The 25,540-nt window shown below is 50.0% G+C and overlaps 1 protein-coding gene across 2 annotated transcripts in view; it reads left to right on the top strand.

Moving 5' to 3' along the window:
• Positions 1-21,265, top strand: part of P3H3 (prolyl 3-hydroxylase 3) — a 28,885-nt gene extending 7,620 nt beyond the window's left edge. Inside the window, exons 5-15 of one of the 2 annotated variants that reach the window (XM_032802080.2) lie at positions 97-230; positions 483-572; positions 1,011-1,063; positions 1,334-1,392; positions 2,219-2,343; positions 3,507-3,602; positions 4,266-4,416; positions 4,654-4,771; positions 18,936-19,011; positions 19,514-19,654; positions 20,537-21,265. In XM_032802080.2, coding sequence (XP_032657971.1) covers positions 97-230; positions 483-572; positions 1,011-1,063; positions 1,334-1,392; positions 2,219-2,343; positions 3,507-3,602; positions 4,266-4,416; positions 4,654-4,771; positions 18,936-19,011; positions 19,514-19,654; positions 20,537-20,755 — 1,262 coding nt within the window. In that variant the 3' untranslated portion in view covers positions 20,756-21,265. The remainder of the gene's footprint in view (positions 1-96; positions 231-482; positions 573-1,010; positions 1,064-1,333; positions 1,393-2,218; positions 2,344-3,506; positions 3,603-4,265; positions 4,417-4,653; positions 4,772-18,935; positions 19,012-19,513; positions 19,655-20,536) is intronic. The other variant, XR_004376718.2, reaches the window with a different exon arrangement.
• The last annotated feature ends 4,275 nt before the right edge of the window (positions 21,266-25,540 follow it).

The following is a 25,540-nucleotide window of genomic DNA, read 5'->3' as shown; positions in this document are numbered from 1 at the left end:
ATCTCAATAGGAGTTGAATGCCTAAATACCTTTGAGGATCTGAGCCATAGCTGCAGAGCCTTACTATGCCCAACTCCTTCTTTGCCTCTGCCCTAGTTGGGAACCACGCGCTGGCTGCTGAATGTGCTGCTTCTTACTTGCTCTTCTATCCTTCGGATGAACTGATGCTGGAGAAGATGAAACGGTATCAGGCGGATCTGGGAGAGGGAGCATCAGTCGCAAGCAGAGAGGTACTAGTAACACTCCTCCAATTCTGCCTTCTCTGAATTTCCTCTCACCCCCTATGGCTGGGCCACCATTGCGGTCCTACTGGGGAGAGATGCCTCTATGTGTGGGTGTGCAGAGCCCAGGGCTGAATGACGATGGAGAGTGACTCCCCCACATACAGATCATCAGGCCGGGGTCTCTCCAGGGCAAAATCCCCAGGGTAGGGTTGGATCCCCTTTGTGGGACAGTTGTTTGACAGTTTTATGCATCTCCAGAATATTCAGCGCTATGTGCAGAGGTCTCTGATGGAGAAGAAGTTGATTTACTATGCAGTGGAGCATCTGGGAGGAACTTTTGATGACCCTGTAAGTAGCTGCATCTTCTTTCAGAGGGCGGAATTCTCCCTGCCCTAGTCTCATGAGGGCAGTTTATTGCTCATTAATCTGTGGAACTCATTACAGCAGGATATTATCATGGCACTGTAAGGGTTAGACACTGATGTGAGTGAGAATGACCTCCGAGGTGAAAAGAAGACCCTCAAAGCCCTCCTTTCTCCTGCTCCTAGGACCCAAGATAAGTCCCAGCTGTGGGTGAAGGAGAAGGAAGGAATTCCCATGTGGGGCATTATTGGGACTTTATGCATCCCTTTGAGCAGCATCAGAGCCAGGGACACAGACTAGACAGGCCCAGTGGTCTAATCTGTCCTGGGCAGAAAAGGGGCACTGAACTAGGCAGGTCCATTTGTCTGATCCAGTATGGGAGTGGTTTGCTGGGTGACTGAGCCCCTGGGTTTGTTTCTTTAGGACCCTTGGACCCCTGATGAGCTGATTCCTGAAAGTCTGAAGCAGAAACATAGGTAAGAGCCAAAGCAGCCTACTGGGACTGAGTTGGAGGCATGCTGAGTCTGGAAGTGATGATGCCTGGAAGGGAAAGGGGTGAACTAGCAGAGATGGAGGTGTATTACTTGTGTTCTACAGGAGGTCAGAGTAAATGATCACAATGATCCTTCTGGCCTTGGAATCTCTGACTCTGTGACTTATTGCTGAGTATCTGACTGAGGAGGGAGTCAGGGACTATATCTCTGGATACTGACAGCCCCTGTCTGTGTCTCTCCTTTGCTCCCGAGGGAGAATCAGGAGAAGCAGAGGCTGGAGAATCTGGATGTGGGAGAGCAGAAGCGGAGGGGTGAGTAAAAGAACCTGAAATGGGAGACAGAGACCACTGAAAGGCAGGGCTAAATACTGCCCCAGCCTCTACTGTTCCAGACTCAATGATTTTAATGCCAGCGGGGATGCAGTCTAACTGCCTCCCATCACTACCCATCAGTGCACAGGCTGCCAATCTCCAAGTATACACTCCTTCTGGACACTGGGGGGTAGGAGCCCAGGGGGCATTGCAGCTGGAACAACTTAGCACAGTGCGAATGTAGCTGTACAGCAAACCTGCCATGATTCAGCACAGATAGTGTGGACCTGTTGAATCATTTGGGCTTAAGCCACGTCAGTCCAACAGGCTCAATTACAGATGGATCAGTTCTGCAGGGGGAGAGAAGAGGAGATAGAGGCCTTGCTAAGCTTGGAAATACATTATTACATTACTACAGCTGTAAGCTGCCCAGCACAGACTCCTGTATTCCCAACTCCTACAGGGCTCAGTCTGGGCCAGGCTTGGCTACCGAGGATGCTCTGTGGTAACATACAGGAGATCTTGCCCAGGCTTGGGCATGTTTATAATTCCTCCTGTCCGGAGATCAGATATGGGGTGTGAAGGAGGCTGATAACTCTGAAACAAGGCCCCCTCCCCCCCGACCCTGCAGATTACTAACAGCAATCAGTAACATAGTTTTTCTAGGAGTAGGAGGTGAGGACAAGATCTGAGGGTGGTTTAAGTGTTTTCTAGATTTTGTTCCTTGCGGTGTAGTCTAGGGACCTTACTGGATTTTCAGCTGCTTCTGCAGATCCAGGCAGAACCCACAAGAAGGCTGAGCCCATTCTCCCTCCCCCTTGCCCAGGTCCATTCACTTTTGAGGGCATCACCATCGCCATGGATTCTCTTCAGCTGAATGGATCCCAGCGGGTCGTCTTTGACAGAGTCCTGACTGACTCTGAATGTAAGGACATTCTCCGGCTGGCAAAGGTGAGGACAGGAGCCTGCAAGGGGTAGCAGGTTTGTATAATTTTTGGTGGTGCCCAGAACAAGACCAAGTCCTGCCCCCCACACCTGCCTTGTAAGCCAATATATATTTTTTAAAATAATATAAAAATGTGAGCGTTCTGGGGTGGGGATGGTGATGAGGGTTTTGGAGTGTGGGAGGAGGCTCAGGGCTAGGCCAGAGGGTTGGGGTGAGGGGCTGAGGGCTGTGGGGTGGAGCCAAGGATGAGGGGTTCACGGTGCAGGAGGGGGCACAGGGCTAGGACAGAGGGTTGGGGTGCGGGGGCATGAGGGCTCTGGCTGGGGGTGCAGGCTCTGGGGTGAGGAAGGACTGGGGATGAGGCATGTGGGGTGCAGGCAGGCCAGAGAGGAGGACTCCCCCCAGCCCTGTCCCCACCAGCAGCAGCAGGCTTCAGGGGAGGGGCTCCCCTCTTCCTCCCGGCAGCACACTCACCTCACACCACTGTCACTGCATGTGCTCCTAGGGCCCCTCTCAGGTCCAGGAAGCTCCCTCACCTCCCCTGTGGTGGGTGTTGGGGGCGGGGGGGGCTTTCATCACATGCATCTCCTCCCCTGCTGCTGCCCCTCACTGTAGTCTCACTGGGAGTGGGGCTGCCTCTTGCCCAGCGTGGGGCAGGAGCAGTGATTGCGGGCAGGAGGGTCCCCTGTGCTGGTGGAGGGTCCCACCGGAAAAGGGAAGGGTCCCAGGCAGAAGGACAGAGTTAGGATCAGCCTGCCCTGGCACTAGTGACTGGGGGGCACTAGGGCCCTGCGGTGGCAGTTCATGCTGGGAGCTGCAGAGGGCAGCCACTGGCTTGAGGCAGGGACACTCTGGGGCCTGGGGAGGTGTGCGGGGCCAGCAAGTGTGGGCTGGGGGACACTTGGGAGAGGTGCGCAGGGGCCGCAGATGGGGCCGGATCTGGGCCCCAAACATTGGTGGAGGTGGGCCCCCAGGCCCTGAATATTGTTGGAACTTGGGCACCACGGGCCCATATAACTCACCTCCCCTGGAGCCTACAGGGGCATTTTGACACGGGGGGAGCCTTCACTAGCCCAGTGTTGCCATCCTCAGCAGAGATGCTACAAAATCAGGGTGGAGGGGAGAAGGAGGGACACCAGATTTGAAACTACCTTCCAATCTATTTCAGGCAGCTGGTGGCACGGGAGATGGTTACCGGGGCAGACAGTCCCCTCACACCCCCCATGAGAGATTTGAAGGGTTAACAGTGTTAAAGGCTTTGCAGGTAAACGGCTTAGTTCCTCTGCATGTGTTAGGGTCCCATCCCATGGGCATGGCTTGTCTCAAGGAGTTCCTTGGGCTCCAGCTGCTTGCTCGCTTGCCTGTTGGTGGGTGGGAGTTCACAGGAGTGTTCTCCTCATTCTGGCACATGTCCATGTGCTGTCTCACAGGCCTGCTCTCTTACATGTGGGGGTGAGGGGTTTCCAGGGCACATTTCTCTCACATGTACGCTCCCCTCCCACGGGTCCGTTTGGGGCCTCTCTCAGTCTCCTTACCCTCCCACAGCACAGTCAGGCTGTTTCTGTGGAGGCACTGTTTCACACAGGCACAGGTTGTGTGTTTCTATCCTGCTTCTGCAGGTGGCTGTCTCAGGGGCTTTGTTTCCTCTGTTTCCCAGAGTGCTGCTTTCCCTCTGGCAAACAGGAGGATGTTTTTCATGGCCTTGTTTCTCCATTGTATACACCTACACGGAGGTGATATTTCTCATGGCTTTTTTCTCTCCTGCAAGTGCACAGTCACAGGAGTTTCACACTCATATCTTTGCTTATGCATGTGTATGAACACAGGATTTCTCACAGGCATGCTGCTCCCTTGCACACGCATGTTGTTTCTCACAGATGTGTTCTTTATGCTTGAGGTTTCTCACAAGCTTGTTTTTACCTTCCAGCTGGCACAGGATGGGACCGTGAACTGGAGAGATGCCACACTGCTCCTGCATGCCAGCGAGAAATCCCGGAAAATAGTAGAGTCCTATTTCACCCCTGGGAAAAGGCTCCATTTCTCATTCACACACCTCGTGTGCCGCACGGCTGTAGAGGGTAAAGAATGCCCAATCCCAGCCATATTCCCCCTAGAGAATCCCCTCCCCTCACATTCAGGGTCCCCCTGTCCCTGCTCGCCCCAAATCCCAGCTGTGTCCCTTCCCCTCACACTCAGTCTCTGTGCTCCTGCTCACCCCTAATCCCAGTGGTGTCCCCTCCCCTCACACTCAGGTTGCACTTTGCCTACTGTGTCCTCCTAAAGTGCGAATGTTCCCCTGCAATGTCCTGTTTTAGGGGACCAGGATGGTCGCATGGATCTCAGTCACCCAGTTCACGCTGATAACTGTCTCTTGGATCCTGAGGGGAAAGAATGCTGGAGAGAACCACCTGCCTACATGTACAGGGACTACAGGTAAGACTAGAGGGGAACCCAGAGCTGAGAATGTGAGAATATCTCCCCAGTTCCAGAGAGCATTGTCACTAAAGGGGGAAAGGGATCCCAGAGTTACACAGGAACAGAGGGATTGCCAGACAGGAGCAGACCTGACATCTGGTCCCATCTGGCCTTGGAATCTATGAATCTGTCTAGTCCAGTGTCCTGTCTGTGACTGTAGCCAGGACCAACCTCTTCAGAGGAAAGAGCAGAACACCCCATAGGCAGATGCGGGATAATCTGCCCCCCATGTTAGGTCTCACCTTGGTTTCTAATTGTTAGGTATTGGTGTAAGCCCTGAAGCATGAGGTTTAACATCCCTTCCAAAATGTTTGTGGTCATTAACTATGACAACGCTGGGTAGCCTTGTTATCCATAGGAATATCCAGTCTCTTTCTGAATCTTGCTAAGTGCATGGCCTCACCAACTTCCTGGGGCAGTGATTTCCACCATGTAATCCCAAGTTGAGGAGGAAAGCATTTCCTCTTGTAGTTCTGAATTTCCCACCTTTCAGTGTCATTGAGTGTCCCTGTGATGGTCAGTGCTTGTTGGAAACATTGCCTAATGGTTACTGGGTCATGCTCTTCTTACTGTGGAGAGGGGTTGGTGGGGGAGCCCTGGCCTTCCACTCCATTGGGATCCAACCCAGAGCCCAGGAAAGGTTACCACAAACCCACCACCTTAAGGCTGCCCTCCCTGGGCCACCTACTACTACCCACTGTCTAGTCTGAGTTTTGCAGTCTGCTGTGAGCAGGTAACAGAGAAAGGTACTAACAGCACCTTCAGTTTGTCTGGGCCAAGCAGTTAGGCTCCTCTTTTCCAGTGAAAGGTGTGACGGGATACCTGGGGTGCAGCCTGGGACTGTGGGACCGCTGTGCCCCCTTAACTATCTCCAGCCTGGGCTGTTTCTCACAATCCTTTGCTAATGACCAGCAGCAAGCCCCTCCAGGTGCTGTGATCACTCAGCACAACTGTATATGAAGCCCCATACCCAGCTATATTGCATGAGTGCTCCCAGAGCCACTCATGAATCTCACAGAGAAAGGCACCAGAGCCAAATCCCCCCAGCTCCCAGCACTGTACCCTGGGAATATACCATCTTGCTCTGCTCAAGATGGGCAGTGCAAATTTATTAATTGGTTCACCACTTCAACAATGGAAAGTGGATATACATCAGCCTTTGCAAACCTGAGCAGATTTGCCCCACACTTCAGGCAAACTCACTGGTAAAGATAAACAAACAAATTTATTGACTATAAAAGGTAGATTCTAAGTGATATTAAGTGATAGGCAAAAAGTCGAGAGTTAGTTGCCAAAAGAAATAAAATATAAGTATGCAGTCTAAACTCTCAACCCTATTAGACTGGGCAGCAACCCTCTCCTCCCCCCCTCAATATTGCAGTCCTTTATATACAAGTTTTTTCCTTAAACCTGGGCCAATCTCCTGTACTGGAGTCTTGCCTTCTTCTCAGTGTTTTGGTTGCTTGCAGCATAGGTGGGGGCAGGAGGCAGGCCCAGTATGTGTCCACTCTGTCTGTTTTATACCCTCAGTCCATGTGCTTGGGGAGCATAAGTCCAGGCATGTTTGGGGGTGTTGTTGAGTCTCTCCAAGCGGTTGAGCAATTCCCCTGGTGTGGCCTCATGCAGGCGAGTCATTGCATTGTAGCTCCCTTGCTGGACAATGGCTGTTGATGGGTTGTTTGACACCCCGCTTGGGCGTTGGTTACTTTCCTTGCTGTTGCCTCTGAGGAGCTAATATCTGGCTGATTCCCCCAACTTACAGCATGTTTTAGTGACCACCATATAACACAGTTCTCATAACTTCATATGCATTAATGGTACACATATATGGATAGAGAAATGACTTTCAGCAGATCATAACCTTTCCCCTGATACCTTACATGGCCTGCTTTATATGTAAGATTGCGATTATATGAAAATGAGAAATATGGGGATTGCAGGATGCTCCCCCAAGGTATAGAATGTCACAGAAGGCTTTTGTAGCACCCTTTCTCAGGGACTCCCAAGGCAGGTCCTTCCCCCTGCCTGGTCAGCCCCTTTCTAAGCTGTCTGGCTTCCTTTTAAGCTCCCTCCTCCATCTGGAGCATGCTCTGCAGGTGTGCCGGCATGGGGTCATTTGGGCTCTCGAAACTGAAGGAGTTATACATCCCATCACACACCTTCCCCGTCAGGTTTGGTGCTGGCGTACTTCCCGGTGGTTCTCATTCTCCCCCTGCCCGTGAAAAAAATCTTCATTCTTATGGACTCTCCCTCTCAGTGAAGTACTTGAAAACGATAGGGCTGAAAGCAAAGGTACTACCACATGATCATTCGGTTGATATCCTTCGTTGAGTTCAGCCAGAGGAGGGGAGCATGATCTGTCACTAAAAGGATTCCCCAACAAATAATATCATAATGCATCTATAGCCCGTTTCATAGCCAGGGCTTCCTTCTCGATGATGAAGGTTTGAGCACTGGTCTGCTAAACCTAGGGTTGTGAGTTCAATCCTTGAGAGGGGCATTTGGGGATTGGTCCTGCTTTGAGCAGGGGGTTGGACTAGATGATCTCTTGAGGTCCCTTCCAACCCTAATAATCCATGATTCTATGAAGTAGGATATTTTTCAATGAAATAGCTTCTGGCTGAGGTATAGGATGGGGTGTTCTCCTCCATCAATGCCTATGAAAATACGGCCCCAAGACCTACATCTGAGGCATCTGTCTGCAAAGTGAATCATCTGGAAAAGTCCAGGAGTGAGAGCACTGGTTCTCGGCTTAGCTGTTCTTTCATCTTAAATGCCTTATCGCAGGCTTCAGACCATCACATTTTCTTAGGGCTCATGTACTTTATCAGATCTATCCAGGGGTCTGCAATGGTGGCAAATCCTGGTACAAAGCGTCTGTAGTACCCAGCAAGGCCCAGGAAGTGATGCACCTGCATTTTTATATGGGGCATTGCTCCAAGGCTTGTACTTTACCCACTAGCAGCTTCAGACACCTGCCCCCTACCAGATAGCTGTGGAAAGTCACCTCTTGGCTGGAAGTCTGCCCTTTGCTGGGTTGGTCATCAGCCCTGCCTCTTTGAGGGACTGCAGTATCATGGTGAGGTGTCTTCAGTGATCATTCCAGTCATATCTATAAATGATGATGTCGTTGATGTACGCCAAGCCACACTGCCCATGTGGTCAAAGTACATGGTCCATCAGGTGTTGGAAGGTGGCCATGGCTCTATGAAGGATGAAGGGCATGATCTGAAATTAGTAGAGACCAAACGGTGTATAGAATGCTATCTTCTCTTGCGCAATGGTTGTCAGAAGTATCTGCCAGTAACCCTTCATAAGGTCAAGAGTGAATATGTACTTGGCAGCCCCAGGTCTGTCTAGCAACTTATCTACCATAGGCATAGGGTACACATTGAACATCGATATAGCATTTACTTTCTGGAAATTGATGCAGAATCAGGTTGACAAGTCAGATTTCAGCACCAACACGAGGGGACTCCACCACTTTCTATGGGACTCCTCAACCACCCCTAAGTCTAACATGGCCTGTAGTTCTTTTGGAACCATCTCTCACATCTTCTGTGGCAGGGATTGGAGGCTCTCTCAGAACTTCTTTCCTTGTTGAGTGTTCATGTGATGTTTAGGCCCGGTGGGTGCATCCTGGCAGTGCTGAGAAGACTGGGGGAAAGCTTCCATCAGCCATAGTAACTGTTATTTTTGTTCAGGCTGTAGTTCTTCACCATGGATACCAATCCAGCATTGTGGCCCAAGGATGCTTGTGGGCTGAACTCAGGCATAGGTGCTGACTCCATGGGTGCTCCGAGGCTGGAGCACCCACAGAGGAAAATTGGTGGGTACTCTGCACCCACCGGCAGCTCCGTGCCCCAGCTCACTTCAGCCTCCACTCCACCTCCTCCCCTGAGCACGCCACTTCTCCCCCTAGCTCCCAGTGCTTCCCACTCCAAAACAGCTGTTTTGCAGTGGCAGGCACTGGGGGGCGGGGGAAATGTGGCATGCTCAGGGAAGAGGCGGGGCCAGGGCAGGGATTTGGAGAAGGAGTCCAACAGGGGCACAGAGGGGATGGAGTTGGGGCGGGTACTTTTGGGAAAGGGATTGAAATGGGGGTGGAGCTGGGGTGGAGTTGTGGGGGGGACTCAAGCACCCCTCATTGCTGGGAAAAGTTGGTGCCTATGAACTCTGGTGGAGCTGGTGCTATGGGAAGGCCGGCCTTCCTGTTCCTGCCAGGCCATTAGCAGGTTCACATGATAAATCTGCATTTCTTTTCTCTTCCCTGTCTGGTGAATTTCAGAACTGACCATCCCTGCCTTCCTTACCACTTCAAATGGATCTTGCCACCTGGCCAGTAGCTTTGACTCCAAGGGTGGGAGCAATAACAAGGCCCTATTTCCAGTTCCAGATTCTCGCACTCTGGCCCCTCAGTTGTAAGCTCACTGTTGGTTCTTCTGGGACTTAAAACAGGTTTTCTTTAGAGCAAAAGCAGTGTCACCAGCTTCTCCCTCAGGCAGATCACATACTGCACCACACTGGTTTTTCAGGGGCTCTTCTCCCCCCATGTCTCGCAAAGGAGATCTAGGATCCCATTTGATTGCCTCCCATATAATAGTTTGAATGGGGAGAACCCGGCAGATGCTTGGGGCTCCTCGCAGATGGCAAAAGAAGGGGTGGGAGTAGCTGATCCCAATGACAGGTGTCTGAGACCACAAATTTTCTAAACATCTCTTTCAGTGTTTTATTGAAGCACTCCACCAGCCCATCAGTCTGAGGGTGATAGACAGACATCTTTAAGGCCTTAATCTTCAAAAGGTTGCATAATTCCCCCATTAGTCTTGAAATAAAGTTAGCCCTCTGGTCAGTCAGTGTCTCTTTTGGTATCCCTACTGGTGCAAAAACCTTCATCAGTTTGGTAGCAATGTTACTGCAGTGGTTGAACAAAGGGGGATGGCCTCTGGATATCACATGGCATAGTCCATTATCACCAGAATGTACTGGTACTGAATACACCCTTTTCCAGGGATCCCAACAGGTCAATACCAATCTTCTCGACGGGTACTCCAGCCACCAGGAGGAGGACTAACGGAGCCTTTGGGGTCTCTTGGGATCCTGTCCATTGGCATTCTGGGCACAATGTGCAGTAGTTCTTGACCTCACTATGTACTCCCAGTCAGTAAAATCTGAGGGTTACTCTTTCACGGTTTTTTTCTTGACCTAAGTGTCTCCAACAACATCCCGCATGTGCCTGCTGTAATACGGTCCCTTGGATTTTCTTTGGGACTAAAAGTTGTACTCTTACTTCTCTGGTTTGATAATCTTTGCCAGCTGGTGCATTCTCTCTTCCATGAGTTCAGACCGGGACTGTTGCAGATCTACCACCTCTCCACTGATGTTGGCAAGTTGGCCATATGCCCTGCTCAGGGTGGGGTCATCTTTTTATTCACCTATGAAATCTACATCAGCCGTTAATAAGTCTGGAGATGGTGAAGTTGTCTTTTTCCCCTCTTTTTGCACGGGGCAGTGTTCCTGTCAGGAGGTCCATCCAAGAATATTAAAGGAACTGGCATAGGAAATTGCAACCCCAATAGCAAGGATTTTTAACAAATCTGTAAACTCAGGAGTCATACCCTATGACTGGAGAATTGCTAATATAGCTCCTATTTTTAAGAAGGAGAAAAAGGTGATTCAGGAAACTACAGGCCTTTTAGTTTAACCTCATTTGTATGCAAGATCTTGGAACAAATTTTGAAAGGGAAAGTAGTTAGGGACATAGAGATGAATTGGGATAAAATACAACATGGTTTTACAAAAGGTAGATCATGCTAGACCAGCCTGTTCTCCTTCTTTGAGAACATAACTGATTTTTTTAGACAAAGGAAATACAGTAGATCTGATCTACCTGGATTTCAGTAAGACATTTGATTCAGTTCCACATGGGAAATTATTAGTTACATTGGAGAAGATGGGGATTAATATGAGAATTGAAAGGTGGATAAGGAACTGGTTAAAGGAGGGACTACAACGGGTCATACTGAAAGGTGAACAGTCAAACTGGAGGGAGGTTACTAGTGGAGTTCCACAGGGATCAGTCTTGAGAGCAATCTTATTTGACATTTTTATTACTGACCTTGGCACAAAAAGTGGATATTAATATCCCAGATAAAATTTGCAGACGATACAAAGTTGGGAGGTATTACCAGTATGGTGGAGGACCAGAATACCATATAAGATCTGGATGACCTTGTAAACTGGCGTAATAGAAATGGGAGGAAATTTAATTGTGTGAAGTGCAAGGTTATGCATTTAGGGACTAACAACAATAATTTTTTCTGCGCTAGGGATGTATCAGTTGGAAGTGACAGAGGAGGAGAAAGACCTGAATATATTGATTGATCACAGACTATGAGCCGCCAGTGTGGTACAGCTGTGAAAAAGGCTAATGCAGTCCTAGGATGCATCAGGTGAAGTATTACCAGTAGAGACAAGGAAGTGTTAGTTCTATTATACTAGGCACTGGTGAGACCTCCTCTGGAATAGTGGATGCAATTCTGGTCTCTCATGTTTAAGAAAGATTAATTCTAACTGGAACAGGTGCAGAGAAGGGCTGCTAAGATGATCCAAGGAATGAAACATCTACCTTATGAGAGGAGACTCAAAGAGCTTGGCTTGTTTAGCCTAACCAAAGAAGGCTGAGGGGAGATATGATTGCTGTCTATAAATACATCAGAGGGATAAATACCAGGGAGGAAGAGAAGTTATTTAAGAGCTAATGCTGACACAAGAACAAATGGATATAAACTGGCCATCAACAAGTTTAGGCTTGAAATTAGGCGAAGGTTTCTATTCTGAAACAGCCTTCCAAGGGGAGCACTGTAGGCAGAAAACCTAACTGGCTTCAAGACTGAGGTTCTGTGGCCTGCACTGGGCAGACGATCAGACTAGATGATCATGATGGACCCTTCTGACATTAAAGTCTGAGAGTCTGAGTCCCTTCACCAGGATCTTCCATCTCCCCAACTCTGGCTAGATTTTCAGGTTTTTTGAGGTTCAAGGGCCCCGCCCTGAGGGTCATTCCTGTAGTCAGTTATTGGCTGGTATATGTTCTGTCTGTGGGCTGCACTGGCTCTGGCCAGTTAGCCCATATAACGGGCTCTGATTGAACTGCTCAAGAAGACCACAGACTCAGTTCAGCAGCGAAGGCTACTTATTGTCAGTGAAGCACAGTCCTAATATCCTGTAGACTCACAGTCCTAATATCCTGGACGACGCTAATACATGCAACACTAACGCTTTCCATTCCCTCCTTGGCTGGACAAAGACACACCCTCTGTGACCCCTCTTTTCTACACTGATACATACAAGTTACGTATTGCCCCTCTGTCATGGTTAGTTACCACCCTTTACCTTGTACATGTTGGTTCTGTCAAAACATCTCTATTCATCATCTTGTCATCCTGACCTTATCTTTAGGAGGGGTCACTGTGTCCCTGTATCATCTTTGGGGAGAGTGTTTATACCTTAACTTGGTATCGGGATGTTCTGGTACAGTCCTTCTGGAATATGTTTATGCAAGTGTCCTGTACCTAGCACTTCTTCCAGTGTTTGTGTTTTTGCAATACTAGCCCTGTTCTTGCCACTTTCGGTGAACTTGCAAGTAGGCATGTTTTGTAACAGGGCCTGACTTTAGTTCAGGCCTTACACCTTGTACCAGGGACCCTTATACAAGGCCTCATGTCTCAGGCTCTCTATTTCTACTACATTTCCCTTTCAGAGGTTTGTTGCCTCATAATTTTTTGACCTCCTGGAAGAATTCCCAGTCCCTGCCTAAAATCACTGGGTAGGCTACCCCTGCCCATACATTTCTTGTGTGGCTTCTTACTGTGAGTTGTCCTCCCTCATGAAATATGAGCAGATATCGCTGTGCACGCACTGGAGGGAGATGGTTTCCCCTGGGTTATCTCTGAGTCCTGCTAATTGCTCTATGATCAGCGTGTGGCTGCACCCCAAGTCTATTAGGGCTGGCACTTCCACTCCATTGATCCATATAGAGACTAACATCTTGGCTGGGCCTCTTTTTAAAGCCCAGGTGACTGCTGGCAATGCCTACCCATAGGAGCAATCCATGAAGGTGCAGTCGTGGCTGAAATAACCTCATTGTCCATATGAGAATCAACTCCTGGCTGAGGGGATTTTTCCACCCCTGTCCTGCTCTGGGGAAATTGGATGCCTGTGGGAGGCCCTTTCTTTGGGACTGGGCTCCCCCCCACCCTTTCCTGCCCTTGGGGCCAGGCTTACGGATTTTGTCATAATGCTGTTCGCCTGTTGGGGAGGACTTGGGATTTGGTTCCACGGAGGGTGCCCCCACAGCAGGCACTGTAGTCTTCAGTCATTGATCACCTGGGGCGAGCATTTTCCTTCTAGGATGTTCCCACCATCAGGCCCGCAGCCGCTAAATAATTTTTGGACAGCCTGATGACTTCAGCCAACGTCTCGGGCCAGTTTCACAACAGCCACCCTGACCCCCCAGCTGGGAGAATCACATGAACTGTTCCAGCGCCACTTGTTTGGTCACCTGTTCCGCAGTCTGCTTTTCAGGCTTTACCACTGGTACCAGTGTTCCTTAAACACTCTGGGGCACTGCTCAGGGCAGGATCCCCTGGGGAAAGTGCTATCAGTGGGTGTCTACCGTGATATCCAAGATATCCAAGATAGCTGCCTTGACATAGGCATAGTCCTGGGCATCAGTGGCATCAAGCTTCTGATATGCAACTTTGAGCTGTCCTGGTAAGATTTGGTGCCAGCAAAACAGACCAGTGTTCAGTTGGCCATTGAGCTGCTGTGGCAACCCTCTCAAAAGTGACTAGGAGAGCTTCAGGGTCATCACCTGGCCCCATCTTCATGAGTTTGAGGGGAGGTTCATAGTCCTGGTGAGGCTCAGGGTCCCAGCAACTAGGTTCACTCTTATCATAGAATCATAGAAGATGAGGGTTGGAAGAGGCCTCAAGAGGTCCTCTAGTCCAACCCCCTGCTCAAAGCATCACCAACACCAACTAAACCTTCCCAGCTAGGGCTTTGTCAAGCCAGACCTTAAAAACCTCTAAGGATGGAGATTCCACCAGCTCCCTAGGTAACCCATTCCAGTGCTTCACCACCATCCTAGTGAAATAGCTATTTCCTAATATCGAATCTAGACCTTCTGCACTGCAACTTGAGACCATTGCTCCTTGTTCTGTCATCTGCCAACACTGAGAGCAGCCAAGCTCCATCCTCCTTGGAACCCCCTTCAGGTAGTTGAAGGCTGCTATCAAATCCCCCCTCACCTTTCTTTTCTGCAGGCTAAATAAGCCCAGTTCCCTCAGCCTCTCCTCACAAGTGATGTGCCCCAGCCCCCTAATCATTTTCATTGCCCTCCACTGGACTCTCCAATTTGTCCACATCCTTTCTGTAGTGAGGGGCCCAAAACTGAACACAATATTCCAGATGTGGCCTCACCAGTGCAAAATAGATGGGAATAATCACTTCCCTTGATCTGCTGTCAGTGCTTCTACTCATGCAGCGTGATATGCTGTTAGCCTTCTTGGCAACAGGGGCACACTGTTGACTCATATCCAGCTTCTCATCCACTGTAATCCCCAGGTCTTTTTCTGCAGAACTGCTGCTTAGCCAGTCAGTCTGTAGCGGTGCATGGGATTTTTCTGTCCTAAGTGCAGGACTCTGCACTTGTCCTTGTTGAACCTCATCAGATTTCTTTTGGCCCAATCCTCCAATTTGTCTAGGTCACTCTGGACCCTGTCCCTGTCCTCCAGCATATCTACCTCTTCCCCCAGTGTTGTGTCATCTGTGAACTTGCTGAGGGTGCAGTCCATCCCATCATCCAGATCATTAATGAAGATGTTGAACAAAAACGGCCCCAGGACAGAGTCCTGGGTCACTCCGCTTGATATCGGCTGCTAACTAGACATCGAGCTGTTGATCACTACCCACTGAGCCCGACAATCTAGCCAGCTTTCTATCCACCTTATAGTCCATTCATCCAGTCCATACTTTTTAACTTGCTAGCAAGAATACTGTGGGAGACTATATCAAAAGCTTTGCTAAAGTCAACATATATCAAATCCACCACTTTACCCATATCCACAGAGCCAGTTATCTCATTATAAAAGGCAATCAGGTTGGTCAAGCATTACTTGCCCTTGGTGAATTCATGTTGACTGTTCCTGATCACCGTCCTCCCCTTAAAGTGCTTCAGAATGGATTCCATGAGGACCTGCTCCATGATTTTTCCGGGGACTGAGGTGAGGCTGACCGGTCTTTTGTTCCCTGCATTCTCTTTCCCATTTTTAAAGATGGGCACTATATTTGCCTTTTTCCAATCGTCCAAGACCTCCCCCAGTTGCCACATATTTTCAAAGATAATGGCCAGTTGCTTTGCAATCACATCAGCCATTCCTTCAGCACCCTCAGATGCGTTAGATTCAGCCCCATAGATTTGTGCATGTCCAGCTTTTCTAAATAGTCCTAACCTGTTCTTTTACCACAGAGGGCTGCTCACCTCTTCCCCATATTGTGCTGCCCGGTGCAGCAGTCTGGGAGCTAACCGTGTCTGTGAAGACTGAGGCAAAAAAAGCATTGAGTACTTCAGCTTTTTCCACATCATCTGTTACCAGGTTGCCTCCCCCATTCGTAAGAATCCCACACTTTCCCTGACCTCCTCCTTGTTGCTAACATACCGGTAGAAACCCTACTGGTTACCCTTCCCATCCCTTGCTAGCTGCAACTTCAGTTGTGCTTTGGCCTTCCTGATTACACCCCTGTCTGCTCGAGCAATAATTGTATACTCCTCCCTAGTCATCTGTCCAAATTTCCACTTCTTGTAAGCTTCCTTTTTGTGTTTAAACTCTTCGAAGATTTCTCTGTTAAGCCAAGCTGGTCGTCTGCCATATTTGCTATTCTTTCTGCACTTTGGGATGGTTTGTTCCTGTGCCATCAATAAGGCTTCTTTAAAATACAGCCATTTCTCCTGGACTTCTTTCCCACTCATGTTAGCCTGCCAGGGGATCCTGCCCATCAGTTCCCTGAGGGAGTTAAAGTCTGCTTTTTGAAGTCCAGCATCTGTATGCTGCTGCTTTCTTTTCTTTCTTTTGTTAGGATCCTGAACTCGACCATCTCATGGTCATTGCTGTCCAGGTTGCCACCCACCTGCCCAGTGGGGTTGTAAAATGGCTGCCACCTGTTGAATCAAGTGTTGTTGCTGTTCCTGATGTTATGCCACCATCTCCCAGATGAGCTGATGTTGCTAATGGTGGTGTTGGGCTCATAGGTGCCAACTCCGTGGGTGCTCCCATGATAAAAAATTAGTGGGAGCTTAGCATCCATGGACAGTCAAGTGTCCCTCCCTCCCCTGCCTAGCTCCTCCGTCCTGCCTGCGGCCCCGCCAATTAGCACCTCTCCCTCCCTCCCATCACCTGCTGCCCACTGCGATCAGCTGTTTTGCGACATGCAGGAGGCTCTGCGAGGGAGGGGAAGGAGTGGGGATGAAGCATGCTTGGGGGAGGGGGCAGAACTGGATGGGAAGAAGTCAAGGTTTGGGGGAAGGGGTTGGGTGCGGGTGAGGCCTGGGGTGGAGCAGGGGGTTGAGCATCCCCTGGGCCCAGAGGAAGCCGGCACCTATGCTTGGGTTGCCTGCTCTTGTTGTTGGGCAGGTGTTTGCTGGAACAGCTAGTTCTACTGCTGCTTTTGTTGGGCCGCCCACTGTTGCTGGCTGTCCATCAGCACAACAATTTGTTGATGTCCATTTTTCCCCCCCAGAGTTTTACAGCAGACCCAGAACAAATGCCTGCATTTTCCACCAAGTTTTTACACACCATCACAGTCCCCTTGTTCTTGTGTTCCGAGACAGGGAGGACAGGAGCTCTCAATCTCTCTTCACTAGACCAGTCACTACTGAATTGACTTTCATAATGTTCCTGTGAGGGGGTGAACTAGGCCCTGAGGCCCCCTGCTGGAGGCCTCGCAGCCCTGCCACACCTCTCCCTAAAAAAGAGCAATAGAAAGGACCTCCAAAATGACTAGTGTGGCTACTTCCACGCAGGAAAGGGGCTGCAGGGAGCTGCCAATGAGGGCCCAGCAGATACGTATAAAAGGAGCTGCAGGGCCATGATGAGTTCAGTCTGATTACAGGAACTGGAGGAGTATGAGGTGCTCCTGGATGGCTGCAGGGGCCAAAGCAGGTAGTTACTGTCAGGAACCAGGATAGCGAGGCAGGAGCTCCTGGTTGGATGCTGGGACTCAACTAAGATGGACTACAGGGAAGTGGCCCAGGGAAACAGAGCAGCAATTAGCAGCACAGGGCTGATATACTTAGAGTCCTTGGGTTGGGACCCAGAGCAGTGGGTAGGACTGGGTCCCCCCCAACAGCCACTGGGGAGAAGTGGCAATGCCCCAAGGAAGGGAATTAGAACTCTGGCACCCCGGGGAAGGGGGCTGCACTACTGGGACAGACTCAGCAGGGAGCTGTGGTCAGTGAACTGAGTCCAAGAGAGCTGGCTCAGCAGGAAGGCTGGGGTCACTGAAGACTCAGGTAAAGGCAAGGAGTCCCCAGGGAAGAAGCCCTCAGGATGCTGTTCTGTTCCAGAGCAGGAGCCTTGCGACCTAGCTGGACTGACCTAAGGTACCATGATGGGCCCTGTTGGACTGGTTAAAGACTGAGCTCAGGAAGGGCTGCAGAGAAGGACACACCCAAGTGAGGATACTGTGATGGGCCCTGTGGGACTGTTTTAGAAAACTGATCCCAGAGAGGGCTGCAGGACACTGGGGACATTTGGATTATGTACCCCAGAAGGGGTTGGTTTGTTTCACACATGGACAAAGTGTGACTTGGCCAGAGGGCTGAGTCACCGAAGAACCAGCTGACAAGTGCAGTGGCCAACAGGGGACAGTGTGAGCACAGGAAATTGAGAAGAAATCGTAGGCATGCACACACTTGACCAGGAGATGCTCGCAATAGATGAATGCACCCCATTCCAGTCCCCTTTTATTCTCCCCCTTTTCTAAGGCAACTCTCCCAAGTGATTCCAGTCTGTTCAGTCTCTCTTCATGTAACAGTTTTTCCAAGCCCTTGATCATTCTCATTGCTCTACTCTGAACTACTTTAGTTCTGTATTATCTTTTGGCGATGGGGTGATCAGTGCTGAGTATCCAGGTGAGGACGCACTAGTGATGTATATAAAGGCATTATGGTATTCTCCATGTCATTACCCATCCTATTCCTTATGCATTCTAACATCTTGGTTGCTTTTTTGACCACAGCTCCTCATTGAGGAAAGGTTGCCACACAGCTGTCTAGTGACATCCTGACTTGCCTGAGCTGATACAGTAAATTTAGAACAAGGTGTACAAGTCATTTAATTATTTTCCTTCACTGTGTGTTGCTTTGCATTCATCAATACTGAATTTAATTTGCCACCACGTTGCTCGTTCCCCTAATGTGTTTAGGTCTCTCTGACATTTCTCCCAGTCTCCTCTAGTACTCACTGGCCCAAATAACAGTGTGTCATCTGCAGATTTTGCTTCCTCATTGCTTTCCCAAGGCCCTTTCCAGATCATTAATAAATATATTAAACCTAGTACAGACCCCTGAGGCCCCTGCTCTTAATCCTTAGGCAGGATGAGAAATGACTATTTATTTCCTGTACTGGAGCCAATTTTTGCCCCATGATAACACTGCCTCTCATCCTGTGACTTCACTTCTTCAGTAGCTTCTTATGTGGAACTTTATCAAAGTTTTTTGAAAGTCTAAATAAATTATGTCCATTGATTCTCCCTTATGTTTTACTGACACATTCAAAGACTTCTAAGAGATCAGTGAGTTAAAATTTTCCTTTGTAGAATCCATGCAAGTTGCAGCCCATCAGATCATGAACTTCAAGGAGTTTTCTTATTGTTTTTAATTATTGTTTCAACCAGTTTGCCTTGGCAGAGCCATAAAGCTCACTGGGCTGTAATTCCACAACCACCCCGAGAGCCTTTTTGGAGAGTGGGAGGTTTGAGCCCAGCAGGGAGACCCTTGCCAGGTCAGGAGATTTGGGGAATGAGGACTCTGCACTATCCAACCGCTGTCTCCTTTCCACAGTGGGATCCTCTACCTCAATGATGACTTCCACGGTGGGGATCTGTTCTTCACTGAACTGGATGCAGTGACTGTTACAGTAAGTCTGAGCCTGGCCCAGAGTAGGAGAGTGGCTGAAGGGATGCGAGTTGGCCCTGAAGGCAGACACTGGGGAGGGGGAGCCAGTTGTGTGCTAGGCCCCTCCACTCCAGAATAATCCCTATAAAGCCCTAGCAACTCTGCAGATTCAAATTGGGGCAGCCAAAGGCAAATTTAGGAAAATCTCAGGACACAGGAGAAGTTAACACCTTCCTGGCTGCCGTGTCCCATTCCCTGCCAGCCTGTGTGTGTCTGTCTTTCTCTTTCTGTCCCAAACACTCTTTTCTTCCTTTTCTTCTTTCTCTCCCTTTCTACCCCTCCCTGCTGCCCATCTTGTCCATGGGCAGCTTTTGGTTGAAGTTAGAGTCTCTGTCAAAGCCCACTTCCTTAATGCTACAAGAGCCATACCCCAGGTGAATTGCTGATGGGGGGAGGGTCATTCACAGGGCTGTGGGGTAGCCTATCAGACCCCTGGATTTATCACTTCCTCCTCTTTGTGGCAGGCTCAGGTACGCCCCAAATGTGGGAAGCTGGTGGCCTTCAGCTCTGGAGGGGAGAATCCCCATGGCGTATGGGCAGTGACCCGTGGGAGGCGCTGTGCCATTGCTCTCTGGTACACCCTTTCTCCGGAACATGCAGAGCAGGTAATGCTGCCCCTTGGGTAGTCAGGGGCCCATGGAGGGAGAAGCCTGGGGGGATTGCACCAGGACAGGGTCAGGTCCCATGGTGGAGAATGGCTTGTGAGCACACCCCTCCTCATGAGCAGGGCCTAGTGCTGGGAGCAGTGTGTGAGGGCTCCCGCCAGGGCTGGGTGAAGTTCCACTGGGGAGAGCAGTAAAGAAGATTTGCCCTATTAAGCCCAGCTCAATCCCAGGGAAGGGAGCAGCAAGACAAGCCAATGCCTCTCCCCCAACCCTCAAAGAACCAGCCTTGGAAGGTGTAGGAGGGGTTGAAGAGCCTACCCCCCAGCCTGGGAAGGGGGAGGGGGACCCTGCTGCAGCCCCAGGCCTGGAAGAGGAAGTGAAGAACCCCAGGAGGAGCACAGATGAGGCTGCGGGGACTGAACTGATGGAGACTAAGGAGGCTAAACTGAGTGCAGTGGGGGACAGTGTTAATTGCTGAGAGGGGATGGGCCGACGTGTGGGTGAGAGCTCTTGCAGCAGGGGATAAATCTCAATCCGTGTGAGGAAGTGACCAGCACGACTTGTGACACATGCACACAGGAATGGGCAGGCAGAGAACAAAAAGACTGAAAAAACACAATATAATAAATATTTTAAAAATCTTATGATTCGGGTTTTTGTGAGGTTGGGTTTTTGTGTGTGCAAATCTCATGATTTTTAAGGGTCTGACTTGATTTTTGATCTCTTGAGGGTGGCAATATGTGAGTCCCGCAAGATAGGGCTGGGGTCCTACTGGGGAGAACACTGTACCTGGTCCCATTGCAGGGATGTGTGCTGAGTTGCAGGGTGAAGACTCCAACTGGAAAGGGGCTGTATCAAATCCCTCTCACTCTCTGGTTGCAGGAGCGGATGGAGGCTGAGGACCTGATGAGACAGGGGGACGAGGAGCAGGAACTGTCACACACAGATGTTGAGAAGCATATGGGCACTGACCACAGTGGTGGGGCCTCACCAGAGCCCCCTGTGCCCAAGGAAAGAGCCAGATCCACAAGCCAGAGACGTACGTCAAGCTCAGAGTCTGGGCAGCAACCCCAGAAGCTGCGAGCCAGGGATGAGTTCTGAGCAAGGCGTGACAGCAGGAGGCAGGGCCACACACACCGGCCTGGTAGCTTCGGGACATGGGGTGGAGGTCTTTAGGGCAATTTATTAGTGCACTTGCCCCAAAAACGGGGAGGAGGCAGCTTGCTTCTCAGTGACGTGTCAAATGAAATGATGGCATCATGAGCAGAACAGGAAGGGCCCTGGTGCCCAGCTCTGTATTCACTCCCTTGACCTGAGAATGATTTAGTCACTCAGAAGTAACAAGCCAGGCTCCCGCCATGTCCTCTCTTTCAGTGGGACCATCCATATTCATATAGGAGCAAAGCAGCAGCAGGAGAGTTCTTGAGACCTTTTTGGGAGGGGGATTTTCTTACTCTTCAGAGATTGGGTGAGAATGAGAGAAGCATCTGGAATTCCCAGGCCAAGCACCTGCCATCCCTCTCCCCCTAGACCAGAGAGTCCCAAGATCAAGATGGGGAAAAGGAGGGTCAGGGGGTGTGACTGCAAGAAATAAAGGAGGAATGAACAACCAGAGACTGACAGGAGTTGTGAGCCTGTTTGGAGAGAGAGAGAAGAGTCATCTGCCTGGTGGATGGGAAAGGAATGGAGATTTAATTAACAAATGATGAAGAGAGACTGAGCCCTGGAAGAGGGAAAACAAACCAGGCTCCAAAGACTCACTCCCCTCCCAGGAGTTACACATGGTGGAGGGGAGGGAGAGCCATGCTCTGCTTGGCCTGGGCCTGACCCTTGCAAGGTTGAGGATCTCCTCTAGGGAACTCGCTGTCCTGAAACAAGGTCTCCACCATCTTTCTCACACACACACAAATACTTTTAGGAGGAGCAGGGCTGTTGTATCATTAGCATTGTCCAGACTAGGATAAGAAGAATCTGCTGTCACTGCCCAAGGTATTAGCATTCAGAGATGGGATTATATGGAGCTGAGAGAGCGGGAGTATTGAAAAGAACAATAACCACATTTCTGGGAGGGTTTAGAACCAGAGAACTATCCAGGCTACATGAAATGCACAGGCTTAAGCCAGAGACAGCCTAATAGCAGGGGGCTGCAGGGCAGGACTGAGGGACACTGGCAGAGCTGTGTGGGGAGCCCAGGACAGAAATACAAGTGTAATGATTGGGTCATTGTTTCATACACAGCCATTGGTTCCCAGACGCTGTTCAGTCAGAACTGCTATGTATGGTTAATCTCATCCCAGTGAGCTTTGGAGGATGAGAAGGTCGAGCAGATGCTACCACACCTTTTACACTCTGACGTTGAGGAGTTGCTCTGATGCATATCTGCTGAAACCAGTTGTTCATTCCCCACCATGCTTGGCAACATCCCATCTTGTTTTATCCATTACTCTCACTTTATGGCCTGGAGCTGAGGGGAAAAAAAATCAGTGTGTGTGTTTCAGAGTCCCGCTCCCCATTCATTGGCAGTGTCACATCTCTCCTCCTATATAATTTCTTCCCTGTATTTGGAGAGGACTTGGAAACCGATTGTGGGACAGATTGTTCTCACCAGCCTCCATAGTCCTGTCTGAGGTGACCAGGCACTGCAATGCTGTGGGGCCTAGCTCTGGCTCTGGTAATTAGATTGATGCTTCCTGACGTCAGATGAGATCCATTAAAAGGTATTTATCTCAGGATTGGGCCAAAGCTGCAGGAGAGATTAAAAGAGATTGAGGCCAAGATAATCCCCCGCAGCAGCATCCCGCAAAAGCAGCTGCCAAAAGGCCTTCAAGCAAATGCTTTTGCCAGCCCACCCAATACCATTCCCCATCCCAGCTCTGCATCCCCCTGGCGCCAGATCCCAGCCCTGCCCCCCATACACAAGGGTTTCTATCTGGGAGTGGCCAGGATACCACAAGGGGCACAGGGCTTTCTTGCCCTGCCTGTCAGGTTACGACCTGAGTCCTATCCTGATGAGGGTTTTTTTCTCAGGAGAGTGTTGGGATTCAGTGTCTGGCACAGCCCCTCACCTCCCATTTTATGTTCCTAGCTCTTTCTGCCTAATCGTCATCTGATTAGTTTGTTACTAACAAACAAACAGAGTCAAATCTTTGTGTGGTGTTTTTCCCTTCAGAAGCAGCACACTCTCTCCTGTCCCTCCATCTCCTCCCATACCACCTGCTTTGCATTAAGTCCCAATCCGATTTCCCCAGCTCCCTGGTGTCTGATTTAATTTGCCTGATGCTGCTCCTAGAATCAGCCCTCCCCAACCCACCTCTCCCCCACCCCCACCTCTGATGAAGTNCCCAGCTCCCCATGGGGAGATCAGTCCTGGGAGAGGCTGACACACCAAGAGTGAGAGAGGGACACAGTGTATGGATAGCTGGCGCCAGGACGGGAAGGACTGAGGGGGATCACAGCGTGACTAGGGGCTCCCATCCTGACGGGGGACTAAATCCCCAGGGGACCAAGGGAGTGCCAACCAGGAGGGGACAGCAACCACCTCTCCCCACAGACCAGGTAAGGACATTCCTTTGCTGCTGCTTGCCCTGAGCCTACCTCCCTCTCTTTGGCATTTGGGGGCTTCTGTATGCTCAAGTGGGTCCTAGATGCCTTATGTGACCCTCTCTGCAGGTCTGGGGGGGTGCTGGGTGTGGGTCTCACTTTGTACATAGATGTGTAGACTGTGGAAGGGGATATTTCTATAGGAGGAAGGTTGGGGTTAAAATCAACTCATCTCTGTTGCACATGGGATGCAGACACCCCTTCCCAGCAGTTTCCAGCATGTCACAGAGGTGTATAACCCCACTTGTAGGGAACTGGAAGTCAGACTCTCTAATAGGACCCCACACACTCACTGTGCTCCCCACCCGGCTCTTTGCAACAAGCTCCTATCCCATTTGGAGAAAAAAAGTGAGATCAGGGTAATTTTATCCTTGCCCTTTGATCTCCGTAGCAGAGGAAGAGGATCATCTCTCTATCCAGCTCTGAAGATGCTCAGGGTTACCGGGGCAAGTACATAGCACCTGCCTAGGGATTACAGAGGGACCATGACATCCCCTGTTAATCCTCAACCCTTCTGTGCCTTTCGCTTTTCTATTTAAGGCTCCCCAGCCCCAGCTGAGCTGCAGCCCCCTTTCCAAGATGGGTGAGACCATGTGGGCTGATATAAACCAGAGGGTTCAACCCCTGCCCTCATAGCCACCCCCGCCCAAGGATTTTCTCCATTTCTCTTTCAAACAGGATGAGGTGATGTAGGTGACTCCCTAGGTGTTGTTACCACCCCAGTGTCACAATGTGGTGCTGGGGAGCCGTGCTGCAGGGCTGGGGGGTGCTCTCCACTCAGCCATTACAGTTGGTTTATGAGATGTTTAATATGCCTGTTCCAGTGGCACTCAGATGCCCAGTCAGTGGTCCTGAGTGCTGTACTAACGCATACCAAGACACAGGCCCCGACCAGCAGAGCTTACAGGCCAGGAACATGAGTGACTCATGAAGGGGGCAGAGCATGAAGATAATTGAATAGACCCATTTTTTATAAACAAAGATATATTTGCTTAGTTTATTATAAATAGATCAAATGGCTGCTGTGATTTGACTGTTCGCTTATAGGCAACACTGCCTGAGGAAGATCAGTTGGAGGCAAAGGTGCTGGAACTAGGGGCGCTGCCACAGCCCCTGGCTTGAAGTGGTTCCCATCATGTACAGGGACTACAGTTGGTTCAAGGGCTCTCAGCTCCCCCACTATGCAAATTGTTCCAGCACTCCTGGCTGGAGGCTTTTCATGGCTAAGGGGCAGCCTGGGAAGAGGCAAAGGAAAGTTCATTGATTTCATTGGAGCCGCAGGGGTGAGGAGGGAAAACATGCTAGACGACAAGAGCTGTTAAACCAAGAAGAGCAGAGCTGTGGCAAAGACAAGAAACTTGAATATAATGAGAGAAGCCAATGGAGGAATTTACTGAAGAGGGCAGACTAGCTCCAATACCCCAGCATGCTGCTAGGGGTGCTGTGCTGCAGTGGCCTAGGTGACTCAGTAGGAGGCATCTCCCCCAAGTCACTCCTGACCCCGATGCCCTAGCACAGTGGTAGGAGTTGCTGTGCTGTTCGAGGTATCAGCTTCCAGCTAGGGTGACCAGACAGCAAGTGTGAAAAATCGGGACGGGATGGGGGGTAATAGGAACCTATATAAGAAAAAGACCCAAAAATCGGGACTGTCCCTATAAAATCAGGACATCTGGTCACTCTACTTCCAGCTGAGTCATTAATCAATAAGCTGACCTATATTGTCAAAAGGTGCTAGTGGTTTGGAGTTCCTCAGTTTTTGGGAACCCACCTTGAGACACCTTAACCTTGAGACACCATAAAGAGGCTTGATTTTTGGAAAATGATGAGCACCTGCCCTCTGAAAACTAGGTCCCTTTAAGGTATCTGAGGTTGGGCACCCAAAAATGGAGGTACCCAGAATCACTAGCTGCTTCTGAGAATATAGGCCCTTCATCTATGCTAGGTTTGATAGATCCCTGGGTATTTCCCCCAAAGTCAGGGTGTTAACGCCAGTGTCCTGGGCCAATCTCCAGTCTGGGCCGGGGTTCTCAAACTGGGGAGGTTGTTATGTGGGGATCACGAGCTGTCAGCATCCATTCCAAACCCTACTTCACCTCCAGCATTTATAATAGTGTTAAATATAAAAAAAGGTTTTAATGTATAAGGGGGGGAATCCCACTCAAAGGCTTGCTATGTGAAAGGGCTCACCAGTACAAAGGTTTGAGAACCACTGAGCTTGGGATAGTTCCATTCTGCTTCCTTTAGTTTTCTTTGCTGATTCAGTTCTGAGACTGGATTCTCCTCCAC

Source organism: Chelonoidis abingdonii, chromosome 1, assembly GCF_003597395.2.
Source record: "Chelonoidis abingdonii isolate Lonesome George chromosome 1, CheloAbing_2.0, whole genome shotgun sequence".
Classification (NCBI taxonomy): Eukaryota; Metazoa; Chordata; order Testudines; family Testudinidae; genus Chelonoidis; species Chelonoidis abingdonii.
Note: the sequence above shows the minus strand (reverse complement) of the source record. Positions and strands in the feature narration are given on the sequence as shown.